Raw genomic sequence first — 20,499 nt, 5'->3', positions numbered from 1 at the left:
CAAGTGCATGATGCTGTCAGTTATAGCTGATAATTGTGAGGTGCATAATGCTGTGTGGCACAAGTCATGACTCCAAGACAGAGTGTTATACAGCACCTAGGTCGTAAGATCTATGTGCCACTACCGCAAAGTAATCCCCAAAGGTGAAGTAATGATGGTAAAGGCATGTTTAAAAATGGTGCATAGTGTGTGCAGAGGGCAAACAGCAAGCCGCGGCTTATCTGGGATTTTGCTTCGCCTGCCTCAGACAGGTGAAACCATATCCCCGGAAACAACCCCATTTTCAAGCGAAAAAGGGGTCTGTTTCTCACAAAAACACACAGGTTTCACTGAACCTGTGTGGTTTTGGGAGAAAGGACATTTTTTTACTGGCGATCTAATAGGATAGCCTGTAAAAATAAAACTGATGAAACATTGGGAAAAATTGCGAAAAAATAAAATTTTTCACGCCCGATGTTTTACCTCGGCTAATAGGATACTGCCCTTAAAGATAAAATAATAAACTCTATAGATAATTCCTGCTTTATTCTGTGTCTGATGTATGCTAAAATGTGTGCAAGTGTCTGTGTGAATTAAATGTACGGTTCAGTGTATATAATTATTGGAAGTGTGGCTGTTTCTTTCCTTTTACGGAGACAGGATAGGTTCAAGTGGTCGACATGACAATGATCGACACAACTTTTTAAAAATGTTTTGCATTTTTTTCCACTTTTTTCATACTTTAGCATCCACGTTGACTAAGATTGAGAGTAGTAACGAATGAAGCGAGCCATGCAAGGGGACACAGTAGGATTCCTCTGATCTGACGGTGAAAATTACACATCAACCTTTTTTATGTTGCCAATTTTCCATGTCAACTTTTTCATGTGTTGACCTTTTGTACCTGTCGACCTTTTACATTGTCTACCTTTTACATGTCGACCTAATGACCCTGTCAATATTTTGCTCATGTCGACTATATAGGGTCGACCTATTGACTGTCGACCTAATTAGGGACAACCTAATGATCCACACCTGAACATATGGCAGTCTGTGCTTTAGTCCTTACCATAAATCTTTCTATACTAGTCCTATTTTCTGGACATAATACATGGGACATAATGTATTTGTGACTTTTAAGTTTCTGCTTATTTTCCAGCATCCTCTTTGCGGACATTGAGGGTTTTACCAGTCTGGCTTCTCAGTGCACAGCGCAGGAACTAGTGATGACACTCAATGAGCTGTTTGCCCGATTCGACAAACTGGCGGCTGTGAGTTTATGTACAATGTCTTTTGTCAGTTTTACTACAAACACTTAATTCCACAGGGTTTTATGTACTAAATCCCAGAATCTAACAATAGATGTTACTGGCCCATGTGGTATAAAAGTATATACAAAGATTTATGTCTCAGCCATGTTTTAGATGCTTTGGTACTCATATTTATTTTTACAATGTGCTCCATTCACTGGACTGTGCTTTATATGTGGACCAATTGTTCTAATACTAAGCATACTAAGCCCGCACGCGCATATACAGTACTGTGCAAAAATTTTAGGCAGGTGTGGAAAAAATGCTGCAAAGTAACAATGTTTTAAAAAATAGGAGTATTAATAGTTTATTTTTATCAGTTAACAAAATGCAAAGTGAATGAACAGAAGGAAAATGTAAATCAAATCAATATTTGGTGTGATCACCCTTTGCCTTCAAAACAGCATCAATTCTTCTAGGTACACTTGCAAACAGTTTTTGAAGGAACTCGGCAGAGAGGTTGTTCCAAACATCTTGGAGAACTAACCACAGATCTTCTATGTATGTAGGCTTGCTCAAATCCTTCTGTCTCTTCATTTAAAACCTGACAGACTCAATGATGTTGATATCAGGACTCTGTGGGGGCCATACCATCACTTCTAGGTCTCCTTGTTCTTCTTTACGCTGAAGATAGTTCTTAATGACATTGGCTGTATGTTTGGGGTCATTGTCCTGCTGCAGAATAAATTTGGAGCAAATCAGACACCTCTCTGATGGTATTGCATTATGGCTAAGTATCTGCCTGTATTTCTCAGCATTAAGGACACCATTAATCCTGGCCAAATCTCTAACTCCTGTTCCTGAAATGTAGCCCCAACTTGCAAGAAACCTCCACCATGCACACACTAATTATTGTATCGCTCTTCAGCCCTTCCACCAACAGACTGCCTTCTGTTACAGACAAATATTTCACATTTTGACTCATCAGCTCAGAGCACCTGCTGCCATTTTTCTGCACCCCATTTCCTATGCCTTCGTGCTTAGTTTAGTCACTTGGTCTTGTTTCCATGTCAAAGGTATGGCTTTTTGGCATCAATTATTCCATGAAGACCACTTCTGGCCAGACTTCTTTGAACAGTAGATGGGTGTACCCAGGTCCCTCTGGTTTCTGCAGTCCTGAGCTGATGGCACTGCTGGACATCTTCCAATTTCGAAGAGAAGTAAGCATGATGTGTCTTTCATCTGATGCCATAAGTTTCCTTGGCCGACAACTGCGTTTACGGGACTCAATGTTGCCCATTTCTTTGTGCTTCTTCAAAAGAGCTTGAACAGCACATCTTCAAACCCCAGTTTGCTTTGAAATCTTTGCCTGGGAGAGACCTTGCTGATACAGTATAACTACCTGGGGGTTTATTTACTAAGATTCGTGTTTCTGTCGAATTGGTGGGAGTTTAAACTCAAATTTTATCAGCTGTATGTTTCTGCAACTTTTTGAAATTATTTTCGGTAATTTACTAAGCTTCCGAGTTTGCGTTTTTTTGTATTTTCCGATGTCGATGTTATTCGTATTGTCGGGCAGTGTTTTACTGGAGTACTTGGGTGTCTGGAGGGGGGACCCCTTGATTTAAGGGGTCCACACTCCTCCAGGGAACCCCGGCCAGTGGTGAATAGTTAGGGGGGTAATGCCACGGCCGCAGGGACCTGTATAAAAGTTAACCCCGGCTGTGGCATTATCACTCTGGCTAGTGGAGACTGGTGCTGGTTTTAAAAATACGGGGAACCCCTATGTCTTTTGTCCCCCGTATTTTTGGAACCAGGGCCGGCTTAAGAGCCCGGTGCTGGTTGGCTAAATACAGGGGAACCCCAGTCATTAAACAACCAGGACCAGCTGAAAGAGCCCGAGGCTGGTTATGCTTAGGAGGGGGGACCCCACGCAAATTTTTTACATTTATTCTTAACTCTTTCAGACCCCTTACCACAGATAAGCATGCACGGATATCACTGATCCGTGCATGCCTATCTGAACATGCCTCCAAAAAGCAGGTCTATTTTAAAACTGCTTTTTTTTTTTTACGAATTCTATGCTTTCCCGACAGTGTTTGGCTATTGTCGGCAGTGATTGTGAATACGACGAATCCTTAGCAAATTACCGAGTTGTATCAAATAACAGGCGTGTTTGACCGATGGTCTATTCATTCGTATTTCTGAACTCACCCGGGGAAAAAAATATGAATAGCCCCAACACTGCCGAGATTTGTGTTTAGTAAATTCCCGAGATGACACTTAGGAAAAAAAAAAAAAACTCGGACAAAATCGGGACCTTAGTAAATATGTGTCTTGTTGGTGTGGTCACACTTGCCATAGAGTATCATCTGTGACATCAAACTGTCTTCCAAAACCTCACCTTTGTAACATAGTTTTGCTGTTCCTCCCCCAGTTTTAAGCCTCCTTCACAGCTGTTTCTGTTTCAATAAATGACTTTGTTTCAACCTACGTATGAAAATGATGATCATTATCACCTGTTTAGTTAATTGGTTAATTGGTTAGTCATATATCTGACTATGATCGTACAAAATCTCTGACTTTATGCAAGTGTACCTTGAAGAATTGAATCTGTTTTTGAAGGCAAAGGGTGGTCTCACCAAAATGTTGACTTGATTTAGATTTCTCTTCTGTTCATACACTTTGCATTTTGTTAATTAATACAATAAAACAACAGTATTAACACTTCTATTTTTGAAAGCAGTCTTACTTTGCAGAATTTTTTCCACACCTGCCTAAAACGTTTGCACAGTATTGTATATTATATATAACCACTGCTCATTTGCTTTTTAGACCTCATCCACATGAGGTCTAAAAAGGTTAAACAACAATAGTATTATGCAAGCTACTTTTTGTACTGTAAATAGGCCATATTTGTATTGATGAAAATTTGGTAAATATTCCTTCAGGATACACAGTGTTACCATGTCCTGCAATGCATACTCAGGCTTTAATTGCAATTCCCCTTTGTTCAGGAGAACCACTGTCTGCGGATCAAGATTCTGGGTGACTGCTATTACTGTGTATCTGGCCTTCCAGAGGCCCGCGCTGACCACGCTCACTGCTGTGTGGAGATGGGTCTGGACATGATAGAGGCAATCTCGTGAGTACACAACTTAACACAATGCACACGGTGACATGTGGGTAGAACGGGGAATTGAAGAAAACAGATATAGGTAACAACAAGATAATTCCTAACAGGTTTAATGTCAGCTGTACAACTGATTGCGAAGTGATAGTTCTAGATGATTAATAACATAGTGACGGTTATTTTTCCTGCTCACTATGTGCAGTTGATATTTTACAGATTAGTGAGTGAGAAATGTGGCTTCCAGGTACACCAGCTGTTTACACAAGTAAAGATGCGATTAACACAGAAAACAGGAGTATGAGGCCTTGTGTGCCAGGAAAGAGGAATGCAGTATTAAGATAAGAGCAACAATTGACTGAGTGGTTATGAGCATAAAACATGGAGCAGCCACTGATTGTCTCACCTGACTGAACAGGAATATAATTAAACACAATCTGTTGGTGTCTCCTAAAAGCAGAATTGGAAACATTGGAACTACGTGATCATCATGTGTGACCAACCAAATATCAGGGGCAGGGTCCTCATTCCTACTGGATATCAAATACAGTAAATTAGTTAAAGGGATCTTATTAACATTTTCTCTCTAAGGTTAATAGGAAATGAGCTGGCTTTTAGCGTCAACAGAATCACAAAAGCATAACATGCAGTAAAGAATGGAAACTATAAACAAGAAATTGTAGGGTATATGTGAAAGCAGAGTGATTGCGGAGTGTATGAATTAGCGACTGTGGACTGTATTAACAAGCAACTACAGAGAGTATGCAGTTGCAGAGTAGATGAACTAGTGATTGCAGAGTGTATGAGCTAGAAACTGCAGTCTGTATGAATAAGTGCTTACCATCCATGTATGAACTAGCAATTGCAGAGTATATGAAAGAGAAGTTACCTCTTGGGATGCAAGGGGTGCCATTGCTATTGGGCCCAGAAGGGAGCCCAGCCTGAATTGTGCGACAGTACAGTACATTTTCAGTGAGAGGTGTGTGTAGTGTAATGTGGCACAAATTGAATTGGAGGCCACTGTAATGTGTCATAATCTGATCTGCTCATTGGGCAGTGTAATGGTATATAATATGAACTAGGGTACTGTAAAATAATTTGAACTGGAGGACACTAATGTGGCACAGTATGAACATGGGCCACTGTAATATAGCATACTATGAACTGGGGATTATGTATGTCATAATGTGAATTGGGGATACTGTGTGGCATAATGTGTACTAGGATGACACGAAGAGGTGTCTTTTAAGAAGCATTGGGACAGGGGCCTATTCAGTAGGTTACTGTGACTGTGGGGCCCACAAAGTTCTGGTTTTGCCCCTGAGTTACCTAGTGTATGAAAAAGCAATTGCAGATGTATATGAACAAGCAATTGCAGAGTGTATGAACTAGAGATTCCATAGTGTATGAACTAGAAATGTCAGTGTATGAACTGACAGTTGTATAGTGTACAGTATGTGTATGTATCAATTGTACAGTGTATGTACTAGTATACTGTATGTCGTAGCAAGTTGGGGATGAAATCCCGGCACTCGGGATCCCGACAGTCAGAATACTGACAGTATTTTCAGCCTACCCCAATTCTTACCCTTAACTCACCCCTCCCGCTGCCTAACCCTAACCTACCCCCTCCCCTAACCCACGCCCTAATGCCTAACTCTGCTAACCCTATCCACTTCTCTTTTACTGTTGGGATGTGTCAGGATTCTAACAGTCGGGATCTGCTGTCGTATTCTGACCGCATCCCGTACTAGTGATTGCAGAAGAGTGTATGTAAGAACTAGGAAACGTAGAGAGAATGAACTAATGATTTCAGAGTGTATATATTAATGATTGTAGAGTGTATGAACTAACAATTGTGGAGATGTATATGTGCTAGTGCAGAGTGCAGGTATTAGCGAAGTGTATGTACTGAAATTAATGTGGATATTCACTACTACTGTAGTTTGCAAAGCTGCATGTATCTATGCTCTCACACTGCCCCTATTCATCTGCTTGTGGAAGAAGTTGTCATCACCTACTTCTGGTGCCAAAGATCCATTAGAAAATCAGACAGATCTCTGCATACTGTACATTCAACTGAATATTAGCATTTCCATGCTTTCTGAACTGTAGGCGAACACTCATTTGCCACCCAATTATGCCCCAGTTATGGAGAAGCGACTAAGTCATGTGCAGCTCATAATCACCAGTTGCTGCCCATTGTTGGATACGATCAACCATGGAGCATATGCAGTACTAAAAATTCCAAAATGGAGTTGTGTACAACATGGTGTCAGCCCGACAGAGAAAATACAGTGTGTGTGAAGTAGAAATTGTAGAGTGTATTTACTAACAATTGCATATTTATCATAAGGTAGAGTGTAACAATTGCAGAGTGTTTTTCTATTGATTGCAGAGTGTGAACGCTAGTTCTGCATTTCCATCCCTCACTACTGTATGTGTCAGTATTTTAGCAGTTATACGTCACTCCTGTGGCATTACGGTTAATCCAGGTTTCCCTAAACTTTTATTTTGGAGCAAACATCATAAATTGTGAGTGGCAAAATTGGAAGTATGCAAGAAAAACAAGAACATACGGAAGGATTATTATATTAGTTGGAATAAATGCAGAACAACATGACATTAATAAGCACATTTAGAAGGTGTTGAGCCTAATAAATATAGATGTTTGGCTTCAACTACCCTGCTTACCTAAAACAATTCACAATGAAGCCAAATGTTTCTGTAAAAGCTCCTCCACATACAGGTTCTACCGTCTTCTGATCGACGTGTCCTGAAACCAAATCCTTTACTGAGTTAGGGGCTGAATCTGAGTAGCAAGTAAAGTGGCTGTATGTACAGACAGTTGCGAAAGACAAATTTACTACATTATGCTAATGAGAGAAGTTGTTCAGTTAATGCAGGGTATGTGTGTCTACAAGTAGGAAGCCGCGTTGCCCACTATCTTTATACTAGCCACTGTAATTGTCATCTTTAGTAGTGTGACTTACACCAGCCTCATACTAAGTGCAAGACATCTGTCATAAACAGGTTTCCCTTCCCCGTACGCATAAATCAGAAAGACAAGGAGCTTTAGATACACGCCCATGATACTCCTGGAAGTCAGGGTGCTAGAATTGTTTCCACCTCAAATAGCCATAGTTCCTGGAAAGATAGATCCGACTGAGCACAGGATCGGGATACACAAAAATGCGTAAATTCACATCTGCGCATGCACTTCTTGTAAAAAAAACTTGTGTCTGTGCATAGAGATCCATCCAACTCAGAATCAGCCCCTTATTATGTATTTCTCTATCGTCCTAGTGGATGCTGGGGTTCCTGAAAGGACCATGGGGAATAGCGGCTCCGCAGGAGACAGGGCACAAAAAGTAAAGCTTTTCCAGATCAGGTGGTGTGCACTGGCTCCTCCCCCTATGACCCTCCTCCAGACTCCAGTTAGATTTTTGTGCCCGGCCGAGAAGGGTGCAATCTAGGTGGCTCTCCTAAAGAGCTGCTTAGAAAAAGTTTAGCTAGGTTTTTTATTTTACAGTGATTCCTGCTGGCAACAGGATCACTGCAGCGAGGGACTGAGGGGAGAAGGAGTCAACTCACCTGCGTGCAGGATGGATTGGCTTCTTGGCTACTGGACATCAAGCTCCAGAGGGACGATCACAGGTACAGCCTGGATGGTCACCGGAGCCGCGCCGCCGGCCCCCTTGCAGATGCTGAAGTCAGAAGAGGTCCAGAATCGGCGGCTGAAGACTCCTGCAGTCTTCTAAAGGTAGCGCACAGCACTGCAGCTGTGCGCCATTTTCCTCTCAGCACACTTCACACGCGGTCACTGAGGGTGCAGGGCGCTGGGGGGGGGCGCCCTGGGAGGCAAATGTAACCTATATAAAGGCTAAAAATACCTCACATATAGCCCCTAGAGGCTATATGGAGATATTTAACCCCTGCCTGATTTCTCTAAATAGCGGGAGACGAGCCCGCCAGAAAAGGGGCGGGGCCTATCTCCTCAGCACACGGCGCCATTTCCTCTCACAGCTCCGCTGGTCAGGACGGCTCCCAAGTCTCTCCCCTGCACTGCACTACAGAAACAGGGTAAAACAGAGAGGGGGGGGCAAATTTATGGCGATATTTTGATATAACAAAGCAGCTATAAGGGAGCACTTATTATAAGGCTATCCCTGATATATATATATAGCGCTTTTGGTGTGTGCTGGCAAACTCTCCCTCTGTCTCCCCAAAGGGCTAGTGGGTCCTGTCTTCGTTAGGAGCATTCCCTGTGTGTCTGCTGTGTGTCGGTACGTGTGTGTCGACATGTATGAGGACGATATTGGTGTGGAGGCGGAGCAATTGCCAAATATGAGGATGTCACCCCCTAGGGAGTCGACACCAGAATGGATGCCTTTATTTATGGAACTACGGGATAGTGTCAACACGCTAAAGCAGTCGTTTGACGACATGAGGCGGCCGGACAATCAATTAGTGCCTGTCCAGGCGACTCAAACACCGTCAGGGGCTGTGAAACGCCCTTTGCCTCAGTCGGTCGACACAGACCCAGACGCAGGCACTGACTCCAGTGGTGACGGTGACGAATCAACCGTATTTTCCAGTAGGGCCACACGTTATATGATTTTGGCAATGAAGGAGGCGTTACATTTAGCTGATACTACAGGTACCACTAAACAGGGTATTATGTGGGGTGTGAAAAAACTACCTATAGTTTTTCCTGAATCAGAAGAATTAAATGACGTGTGTAATGAAGCGTGGGTTGCCCCTGATAAAAAGCTGATAATTTCAAAGAAATTATTGGCATTATACCCTTTCCCGCCAGAGGTTAGGGAGCGCTGGGAAACACCTCCTAGGGTGGACAAGGCGCTAACACGCTTATCTAAACAAGTGGCGTTACCCTCTCCTGAGACGGCCGCACTTAAAGATCCATCAGATAGGAGGATGGAAAATATCCAAAAAAGTATATACACACATGCAGGTGTTATACTACGACCAGCTGTAGCGACTGCCTGGATGGGCAGTGCTGGGGTAGTTTGGTCAGAGTCCCTGATTGAAAATATTGATATCCTGGACAGGGACAATATTTTACTGTCGTTAGAACAAATAAAGGATGCATTTCTTTATATGCGTGATGCACAGAGGGATATCTGCACACTGGCATCACGGGTAAGTGCTATGTCCATTTCGGCCAGAAGAGCTTTATGGACGCGACAGTGGACAGGCGATGCGGATTCAAAACGGCATATGGAAGTTTTGCCGTATAAAGGGGAGGAGTTATTTGGAGTCGGTCTATCAGATTTGGTGGCCACGGCTACAGCCGGGAAATCCACCTTTCTACCTCAAGTCACTCCCCAACAGAAAAAGGCACCGACTTTTCAACCGCAGCCCTTTCGTTCCTTTAAAAATAAGAGAGCAAAGGGCTATTCATATCTGCCACGAGGCAGAGGTCGAGGGAAGAGACAGCAACACGCAGCTCCTTCCCAGGAACAGAAGCCCTCCCCGGCTTCTACAAAAGCCTCAGCATGACGCTGGGGCTTCTCAAGCGGACTCGGGGACGGTGGGCGGTCGTCTCAAAAATTACAGCGCGCAGTGGGCTCACTCGCAGGTAGATCCCTGGATCCTGCAGATAATATCTCAAGGGTACAGGTTGGAATTAGAGACAGATCCACCTCGCCGTTTCCTGCAGTCTGCTTTACCAACGTCCCCCTCCGAAAGGGAGACGGTTTTGGAAGCCATTCACAAGCTGTACTCTCAGCAGGTGATAGTCAAGGTACCTCTTCTACAACAAGGGAAGGGGTATTATTCCACTCTTTTTGTGGTACCGAAGCCGGATGGCTCGGTAAGGCCTATTCTAAATCTGAAGTCCTTGAACCTGTACATAAAGAAGTTCAAGTTCAAGATGGAGTCACTCAGAGCAGTGATAGCGAACCTGGAAGAGGGGGACTTTATGGTATCCTTGGACATCAAGGATGCGTATCTCCACGTTCCAATTTACCCCTCACACCAGGGGTACCTCAGGTTCGTTGTACAAAACTGTCACTATCAGTTTCAGACGCTGCCGTTCGGATTGTCCACGGCACCTCGGATCTTTACAAAGGTAATGGCCGAGATGATGATTCTTCTTCGAAGAAAAGGCATATTAATTATCCCATACTTGGACGATCTCCTAATAAGGGCAAGGTCCAGAGAACAGCTAGAGATGGGATTAGCACTGTCTCAAGAAGTGCTAAAACAGCACGGGTGGATTCTGAATATTCCAAAATCCCAGTTAATGCCGACAACTCGTCTGCTGTTCCTAGGGATGATTCTGGACACGGTTCAGAAAAAGGTTTTTCTCCCGGAGGAAAAAGCCAAGGAGTTATCCGAGCTTGTCAGGAACCTCCTAAAACCAGGAAAGGTGTCTGTACATCAATGCACAAGAGTCCTGGGAAAAATGGTGGCTTCTTACGAAGCAATTCCATTCGGCAGATTCCACGCAAGAATTTTCCAAAGGGATCTGTTGGACAAATGGTCAGGGTCGCATCTTCAGATGCACCTACGGATAACCCTGTCTCCAAGGACAAGGGTGTCTCTTCTGTGGTGGTTGCAGAGTCCTCATCTATTGGAGGGCCGCAGATTCGGCATACAGGATTGGATCCTGGTGACCACGGACGCCAGCCTGAGAGGCTGGGGAGCAGTCACACAAGGAAGAAACTTCCAGGGAGTATGGACGAGTCTGGAAACGTCTCTTCACATAAACATTCTGGAACTAAGAGCAATGTACAATGCTCTAAGCCAGGCAGAACCTCTGCTTCAGGGAAAACCAGTGTTGATCCAGTCGGACAACATCACGGCAGTCGCCCATGTGAACAGACAGGGCGGCACAAGAAGCAGGAGTGCAATGGCAGAAGCTGCAAGGATTCTTCGCTGGGCAGAGAATCATGTGATAGCACTGTCAGCAGTGTTCATCCCGGGAGTGGACAACTGGGAAGCAGACTTCCTCAGCAGACACGATCTTCACCCGGGAGAGTGGGGACTTCATCCAGAAGTCTTCCACATGCTGGTAACCCGTTGGGAAAGACCAATGGTGGACATGATGGCGTCTCGCCTCAACAAAAAACTGGACAGGTATTGCGCCAGGTCAAGAGATCCGCAGGCAATAGCTGTGGACGCGCTGGTAACGCCTTGGGTGTACCAGTCGGTGTATGTGTTTCCTCCTCTGCCTCTCATACCAAAAGTATTGAGAATTATACGGCAAAGAGGCGTAAGAACGATACTAGTGGTTCCGGATTGGCCAAGAAGGACTTGGTACCCGGAACTTCAAGAGATGATCACGGAAGATCCGTGGCCTCTACCTCTAAGGAGGGACTTGCTTCAGCAGGGTCCCTGTCTGTTTCAAGACTTACCGCGGCTGCGTTTGACGGCATGGCGGTTGAACGCCGGATCCTAAAGGAAAAAGGCATGCCGGAAGAAGTCATTCCTACTTTGATTAAAGCAAGGAAGGAAGTAACCGTGCAACATTATCACCGAATTTGGCGAAAATATGTTGCGTGGTGCGAAGATCGGAGTGCTCCGACGGAGGAATTTCAACTGGGTCGATTCCTACATTTCCTGCAATCAGGATTGTCTATGGGTCTCAAATTGGGATCTATTAAGGTTCAAATTTCGGCCCTGTCGATTTTCTTTCAAAAAGAATTGGCTTCAGTCCCTGAAGTCCAGACCTTTGTTAAGGGAGTGCTGCATATACAGCCTCCTGTGGTGCCTCCAGTGGCACCGTGGGATCTCAATGTGGTTTTGGACTTTCTAAAATCTCATTGGTTTGAACCACTAAAAAAGGTGGATTTGAAATATCTCACTTGGAAAGTGACCATGCTTCTAGCCCTGGCTTCTGCCAGGAGAGTATCAGAATTGGCAGCTTTATCTTACAAAAGCCCATATCTGATTTTCCATTCGGACAGGGCAGAACTGCGGACTCGTCCGCATTTTCTCCCTAAGGTGGTGTCAGCATTTCATCTGAACCAGCCTATTGTAGTGCCTGCGGCTACAAGTGACTTGGAGGACTCCAAGTTACTGGACGTTGTCAGAGCATTAAAAATATATATTGCAAGGACAGCTGGAGTCAGAAAATCTGACTCGTTGTTTATATTGTATGCACCCAACAAGATGGGTGCTCCTGCGTCTAAGCAGACGATTGCTCGTTGGATCTGTAGCACAATCCAACTTGCACATTCTGTGGCAGGCCTGCCACAGCCTAAATCTGTAAAGGCCCACTCCACAAGGAAGGTGGGCTCATCTTGGGCGGCTGCCCGAGGGGTCTCGGCATTACAACTTTGCCGAGCAGCTACGTGGTCAGGGGAGAACACGTTTGTAAAATTTTACAAATTTGATACTCTGGCTAAGGAGGACCTGGAGTTCTCTCATTCGGTGCTGCAGAGTCATCCGCACTCTCCCGCCCGTTTGGGAGCTTTGGTATAATCCCCATGGTCCTTTCAGGAACCCCAGCATCCACTAGGACGATAGAGAAAATAAGATTTTACTTACCGATAAATCTATTTCTCGGAGTCCGTAGTGGATGCTGGGCGCCCATCCCAAGTGCGGATTATCTGCATAAATTGTACATAGTTATTGTTAACTAATTCGGGTTATTGTTGAAGGAAGCCATCTTTCAGAGGCTCCGCTGTTATCATACTGTTAACTGGGTTTAGATCACAGGTTGTACGGTGTGATTGGTGTGGCTGGTATGAGTCTTACCCGGGATTCAAAATCCTCCCTTATTGTGTACGCTCGTCCGGGCACAGTACCTAACTGGAGTCTGGAGGAGGGTCATAGGGGGAGGAGCCAGTGCACACCACCTGATCTGGAAAAGCTTTACTTTTTGTGCCCTGTCTCCTGCGGAGCCGCTATTCCCCATGGTCCTTTCAGGAACCCCAGCATCCACTACGGACTCCGAGAAATAGATTTATCGGTAAGTAAAATCTTATTTTAATACCAGCAGCATGTAATCTATCTATCCTGAACAGTATGTGAATATATATATATATATATATATATACTTCCTATGTGTCTATGTTATGTCTCCTCATGCAGGCTGGTGAGGGAAGTGACAGGGGTGAACGTTAACATGCGAGTGGGAATTCATAGCGGACGTGTTCATTGTGGTGTCCTAGGCCTGCGGAAGTGGCAGTTTGATGTCTGGTCCAACGATGTTACGCTGGCCAATCATATGGAAGCAGGAGGAAAAGCCGGGTAAGTGTGGAGCAGAGATATTTGGGATCCCCATGATTACTAATTTGGGGAGATAGTAAAATAACAGAGAGGGCCTTGGCCAACATACATAATAGCTCCCATAATTTCATCCAGGCTTGGTATGATTGGTTTTATACACCTCAAGGAACTATTCAGGGACCTCCTACTCTAACTCCGTTATGACATGTACTATCAGTTCCTCTTCTGTGGTATGCATGGGAACCCAGTTTTGGCCTCTGCCCCATTTCTTTTCCCCTCTACTCCTCACTCACTGGGGCTTTTTTAGGTTATGTGTTTATTTTACGTACTTTTTTTTTTTTTTTATCAAACTGATTTTTATTGAGGTTTTCCAATTATATGAAACAGTCGTTTGATAATAAAACATCAACATCTTAAGCATAATGTGACGGTCCCTAGAACAAAAGGATCGCTTGAAAAATGGAACATTACAAGAATATCAAGTCAAACGACAATATGCTGTATGAGAATATGGAAATACAGTTAGGGGGGTGGGGGGGGGGGGGGGGGATGAAAGGTCAGGGAGGGGGGGGGGGGGGGGGGGGGCTGTCCGCCCATTCAAGGCAGTAACACCATATTAGGGTAGAGTCATGCATAAATAACCATACATCATTTAGCCTAGATCTTAGTCAAGTTATTGTAGCTGAGCTGGTATAATATTATATTGTTAATTAAGGTGATAGGTTGGGAATGTATAGTATACAGAGAGAGATAGAAATCTATCAGATTGGCGAGAAAATAAAGAGGGGAATAGGAAAAGGAGAAGAAGGAGGCCAGGTTATCTGGGCATTTTCCACTGAGAGTTTTCAAAAGCTGCATTTATTGTGGACTGGGTGGTTTGGTCTAAAGTATCCATATAAGGGCCCCATTTTTTGTTAAACCCGGCAAGGCCAGAGGGGCCTGTAAGGAGAGTGGACCTTCGGTCGAAATACAGATATTGTAACATAGTTTTCAGAACTTCGGCTAAGGAGGGGGTCGATCTGACAACCCAGTGCTTCAGAATTGCTTTTTTGGCTATGGTGAATAGCATGGTCAGCATAGGGAAAAGTAGGCTAATCTCTTTCCTCGATCTCCATATAGAGAAATTTATGCAGAGACAAGCCAGCGGATCGGGTCTTAAGGTCGTGTGGAAATTAGTGTTTATGAACATAAATATTTTATTCCAGAAGCGTTGGATCCTAGAACAGCTCCAGAGGCAGTGGTAGAAAGAGGCTCTAGCTCCTTTGCATTTAGGGCATCTATTGGGGATTGCAGGATCGGTGGGTATCTGTTCATAAGGAGGCAAGTATGCTTTGTGGATGGATTTTATGTGAACCTCTTGTAAGTACGCAGAGCTAAGAATTGACATGGTCCGTTGGTGGTGGTCTACAAGGAGGTCATAGGAGGTCATACTCGGAATGTCTGTTTGCCAGGAGGTAACCAGTCTGGGAATATATGACATGGAAGGGATATTAACAATGAGTGAGTAAATTTGCTTTAGTTTATAGGGATGGGATTCCCAGTGCTTTAGAATCTTTGCTAGTGGGGAAGGGGGAGATGAGAGGGTAGAGTCTAGGCGTAGTGAATGCAGGTAATGTCTCACTTGTAGGTACATATAGAAATGGGAGGACGGAATAGAGTACTTGTCTCTCAGTGTTGCAAATTGAGCAATATGACCACCCGGATCAAAGACCTGTGAAGCGGAGCACAGCCCCCTCTCCCGCCATCGAACAAAAAGAGCATTGTTAAGGGAAGGAGGAAAGGAAGGGTTTCCCCAAAGGGATATATAAGAGGAGACAGTGTGATCAGCTTTGAGTTTCTTATGTATTTTCACCCAGCTTAAATACGTGTCTCGGAATAGAGGGTGTTGCAGGATTGATGAGGGTATGTCGGCTTTTTTGGTGTGTAGGAGGGCGCATGGCGAGTACGGTTGGAAGGCATCAGTATCTAGGGCCAAGTCAGTATACGTGCTTTTTCCCAACAGCCAGTCAGCTGCATATCTGAGAAAAATTGTAAGAGAGTAAGAAAGAAAGTCTGGGACCCCCAGTCCACCCATTGATTTGTCCATTATTAGTTTTGCAAAGGCCACTTTTGGTTTCTTCCCATTCCATATAAATCGGGTCATAGCTTTGCGTAATATTTCGCCATCCGTTTCTCTAAGGCTAAATGGGAGAGATTGCATAATATACAAAATTTTTGGAAATATTACAGATTTAAGGACTGCAATCCTCCCTAGCAATGAGAGCGGTAAGGTAGCCCAGCCTTCTAGTTTAGAAAGCACGGCTTTAATGGCCGGTGTGTAGTTTATCTCGTAGATCCGTGAGATATCTCGTGTGATATTTACCCCTAGATATTTGAAATGTGACTGAGTGATCGTGAAGGGTGATGCTTGAGTGAGAGAGGATAGTGTGGCAGGGGAAACGTGTATAGGAAGTAATTCTGATTTTGTGACATTGATTTTATAGCCCGCCGTTTCACCAAAGTCTGAAATCAAACGCAGGATTTCCGGGACTGATGTGAGAGGGTTCGAGACAAATAATAACATGTCGTCGGCGAACAGGGCGACTTTAAGCTCATTATTGCCGACAGAGATGCCAGTAAAGGAAGGGGAGAGCCTAAGAGCTAATGCTAGAGGTTCAAGAGCAATGGCAAAGAGGAGTGGGGAGAGAGGACATCCTTGCCTAGTGCCTTTTTCTATATAAAAGGGGTTGGAAAGGAAACCGTTACAGGAAATTTGAGTGGCCGGGGATGTATACAGTGTACGAATAGCTTCAATGAACGCATCTGGGATCTTAAATCGTGCTAGGGTTGCGTAGAGGTGTGGCCATTCGACAAGGTCGAAGGCCTTTTCTGCGTCCAAGGATATGATGGCGTGTCCTGCAGTGGACACGTCACCATGACAGGCATGTAGGGCTGCTATTACCCTTCTCACATTGACCACTGAGTGTCTGCCTGCGATAAAGCCTGTCTGATCGGGGTGAACGATGTGGGGGAGTATAGGTTTCAGACGGTCGGCCAATATCTTGGCGAACAACTTGTAATCTAGGTTTAGCAAAGATATTGGTCGATATGAGCCTGGATGGGATAGATCTCTGCCTGGTTTAGGGAGCAATTTGAGGAGTGCCGAATTAAAGTGCGGTGGGGGAGTCTTAGCTGATAATAATGAGTTGAAAATGTCTACCAGAATGAAGTCAACTTTGGGGGAGAGGAGTTTATAGAACTCTCCACTGTAGCCGTCAGGACCAGGGGCCTTATTGGGTTTTAATTGTTTGATCGCTGATCGGACTTCAGTGATGGTGATCGGGGATAGAAGTTGAGCTGTCATATCATCTGTAATAGCAGGGTAAGGTAATGCTTCCCAAAAGGATGGGGGGTTGAGCGAGTTAGCTATGGGAGTGGGGGGAGGATGTGGCGGTTGAGAGCAAGCTGTCAGGGGGTGTGAAGCAGGCGAAGGTGGTTGTGGGGTGTTTGTGAGGGTGGATGAATATAGTTGGGAAAAGTAAGACTGCATAATGTGTGCAATCTGCTTATTTGTGGAAGTCAGTGTGCCTTGCTGCGTGCGGAGAGGGTGAACCACTGCAGGTGAGAATGAGCCACGTAGTAGGTTAGAGAGTAAGCGGCCAGACTTGTTCCCAAATTTGTGGAACTTGTAGTGGACAGAAAAAAGGTATTTATTTCCCATTTCGGAAATGTGTTCATCAAAGTGGGTTTTAGTAAGTAGATATGCTTGTTTAGTAGCTGGTGAAGGAGCTCGTTTGTATGTCTGATATGCTGAGGTGAGAGCGTTCTGGAGTTCCAAATACTGCTTTGAGAAATTCTTATTGGAGGCTGCGGTAAAGGACATAATATTTTACGTACTTTTAATACTAAATGGAGATGCTTAGTGGATATACCACAATAGAACTGCGGTCAACCCCTAAGGTGTGTGTGTTTAGCTAATGAATAGGTAGAATGCACATAAGATGTAATAAAGGATAATGTATAAACAGACCCAAATATGAGTTTGCATTTGGATATAGAAATCACAAAAATAACAATATGATGCGAATCAATTGTTGTGAGCCACTGTATTTATTGTATACTGGCCAATCTAAAGGTGTGCGGTTAATGCCCAGAGTGGGCGATATTGTCTCTTATAAAGTTCATGCGTCCCGCACATCTGCTGTTGTCTTTAGGAAAAAATAATAATAACAAATGCTGGTGTTGGTAAAAAATCTTTAAAACCTTCACGATGCACTGAGCTTACGGTGGTGGCATAAGTGAGGTAAAAAGGGGTCTCAGGACTGGTTTCCCCTCTCTGCCCCTGCTGCCCGTGGTGCGTCCTTGTTCAGACGTCCCCCGGGTGCAGGTCAGTCAGAGAGGTGGACCTGTCTAGCGGTGGGGAAAAGATTCAGATGCCGCTCTGCAGAGCGGCTAGCTGCGCCTCTCCCACTGCTTACAGAAAACTCACCTGTCGCCCGCTCCAGCCGCACGCCACACTCCGTCACCGGCTTCTTCCGCTGTCTGGTATCCTAGCAGCGCTGCTGGCTTTCGGGTTGGTCCGGTCACGTGACCGGGTCTTTTCGACGTGGGAAAAAGTCTTTCTGATGAAGTCTTTGAATATGTGGTGGTTCTTTCTTTGTAGTTCCTCCAACGCGTTTCAACCTTTCGGTCTTCCTCTGGGAGTGCTTGAAGTGTCTAGATTGACATGATTTGTATGTTTCTGAGGGGGCCATACCAGTTCTGATTGGATGAAGGATTGTATCACTGATTGGGCCTCTGACCTGTCTATCAAACCAGACCTGTTCTGATTGGATGAAGGATTGTATCACTGATTTGGCCTCTGACCTGTCTATCAAAGTCAGTGTGTTATTTCTCTAAAGTGGTAGGGTCCTATTTCCAAAATTGGAGTATGATGTGACATAACTGATCTAGTATAATGTTTAGGAGAGATATACAAATAATACAGATATCTTATTTATGTATTTGTCAAATCCATGTTTGTAATGCCTCTGCATCATTCTATATTAGACATAGGTACCCTATGTTAATATTTGTAGTTCTCCTGCTGATGGTGTCTAAAATAAGGAAAGGAGGGGTGTACAGTATTCGGATGATGTTGTGCTACTGTTGTAGTATCGGACCTTATTGTCTTTAAGATTATTTACAGATGACCGACCTGATTTCATTGTCAATATTAAGATCCCTAGGGGCTAGGGTCCCCATATTGACAATCATGCTCAATTCTTCCTTGTTGATTTTGTGAATGAAGTCCCCTCCTCTCCAGTTTCTTTTCACCTCTTTTAGCCCCGTGAATTTGAGCAATGTGGGATCTAGTGTTCACTCTAGGCTGTTTTAGCAGGGCGCCGCGCCCTGCCCGTTTTTTACAGGCAAAACCCGCCCTGCCCCTTTTGCGGCGCCCTGCTAGAACAGCCGCCCGCTTCCTGCCCTCCCGGCGTGTATAGATGCCGTGCGAATGTGGGCGGCATCCATTCACGCATTGGGAGAGGGCTGGGGGAAGCCCAGCACCGATGGAGATGCTGGGCACGCCCCCAACAGTGACGTCGCCGGCCACAGACGCTCTCTATAGTAGCGTCTGTGGTCCGCACCACCCCCTAAAATGATGTAGGCGTGGCCACGCCCCCTAATTTGCGTGGCCGCGCCCCCATTTCGGGCGCGCGCGCACATGTGCCCACGGAGTCCGGCGCCCTGCCCCTTTTCACTCCTAGAGTGAACACTAGGATCTGAATGATGGTAGCCCCTACAGTGTGAAGATAACAGTTGTTCTTCCGGCCCCTTCCTGATGTTCCGTACATGCTCGGCTATTCTCGCTTTTGAAGGTCTTATCGTCCTTCCTATATAGTGTTTTGTGCACTGGCACTGTAATATGTATATGACGCCCTGGGTGTGGCATGTTAGCCTGTCCCTAATCCTAAATTCATAGTCGTTGCTCACAGATTTCATGTTGCATGTGGGTGCAGTGCTTTTTGCGCCCGTGGTTTTACATCCTGTACAAGTCCCACAGTGGAAAAAAACTCCTTTATTGTGCTTCCCATCTATTGTGGTTTGTGTTTTGTTAGTTGGTGGTATGCAGCTGTGTACTAATTTTTCTTTTATATTGGGGCTTTTCTGTATACCACCTTTGGCTTTGGTGGTAAGATTTCAGCTAAGGTGTCGTCTTGTAGTAATATGGGCCAGTGTTTCTCAAGAATCTTTATCACCTTGTTCGCTTGTTGTGAGAACTGTGTAATGAATAAAGGTTCTTTAGTGCTTGTTGCCTGTTCTGGTTTCTTGTTGTATTCTAGACGTGGTGCTCTATCGTTTTCTCTCACTGTGGTGAAAGCCTTTTGAATGAACTCTGGGTGGTATTTATACTTTTCATACTAGACACATCAATCACTCTTTTTGCATAGTTCTTTCGTTTAATTGACTGTAAATTATCGCTGTATGTTATTTTCTGATTACGTTCTGCATTATTCACATATTTGTTAATATATTAGGCCGTGTACACACTAGACCATGGACCTTCAACGTCGACCCTCCAGCTGCTGTGGAACGACACATCCTAGCATGCCCTGCCACAATTTTGCTATTAAGGCATGCTAAAACTGAGGCAGGGAATGCTGGGATGTGTGGTCCACAGCAGCTGGAGCGCTGATGATGAAGTCCCATGCACAAGACAAAATTGTGGACGATGTGCCTGATTACGACACATCGTTTACAATATCACAATATCGTCTAGTGTATATTGCATGCAGGTCCGACGGGCAACATTGCCAGTGAGTGCCATGCTGCTGAATGGACCCCTTTTTCTGTGAGTGGGAAAGTCAGTGCCTGCGTCTTCGGACACACCAGTAGTGCATAACCTGGAGGTTATTAAGATGGCCGATGTTCATCTAAGCAGGGCCGGTGCAAGGTCTCTCTGCACCCTAGGCAAAGCTT

General features: G+C 44.7%; 1 protein-coding gene across 1 annotated transcript in view; it reads left to right on the top strand.

Annotated features, from left to right (window-relative positions):
- The window catches only part of ADCY5 (adenylate cyclase 5), a 984,560-nt gene that overhangs the window by 678,189 nt on the left and 285,872 nt on the right, over positions 1–20,499 (top strand). Inside the window, exons 4-6 of the mRNA XM_063934061.1 lie at positions 1,139–1,250; positions 4,247–4,374; positions 13,423–13,581. Coding sequence (XP_063790131.1) covers positions 1,139–1,250; positions 4,247–4,374; positions 13,423–13,581 — 399 coding nt within the window. The remainder of the gene's footprint in view (positions 1–1,138; positions 1,251–4,246; positions 4,375–13,422; positions 13,582–20,499) is intronic.

Source organism: Pseudophryne corroboree, chromosome 7 (assembly GCF_028390025.1).
Source record: "Pseudophryne corroboree isolate aPseCor3 chromosome 7, aPseCor3.hap2, whole genome shotgun sequence".
Lineage (NCBI taxonomy): Eukaryota > Metazoa > Chordata > Amphibia > Anura > Myobatrachidae > Pseudophryne > Pseudophryne corroboree.
This window is presented reverse-complemented; position numbering and strand designations above follow the sequence as displayed.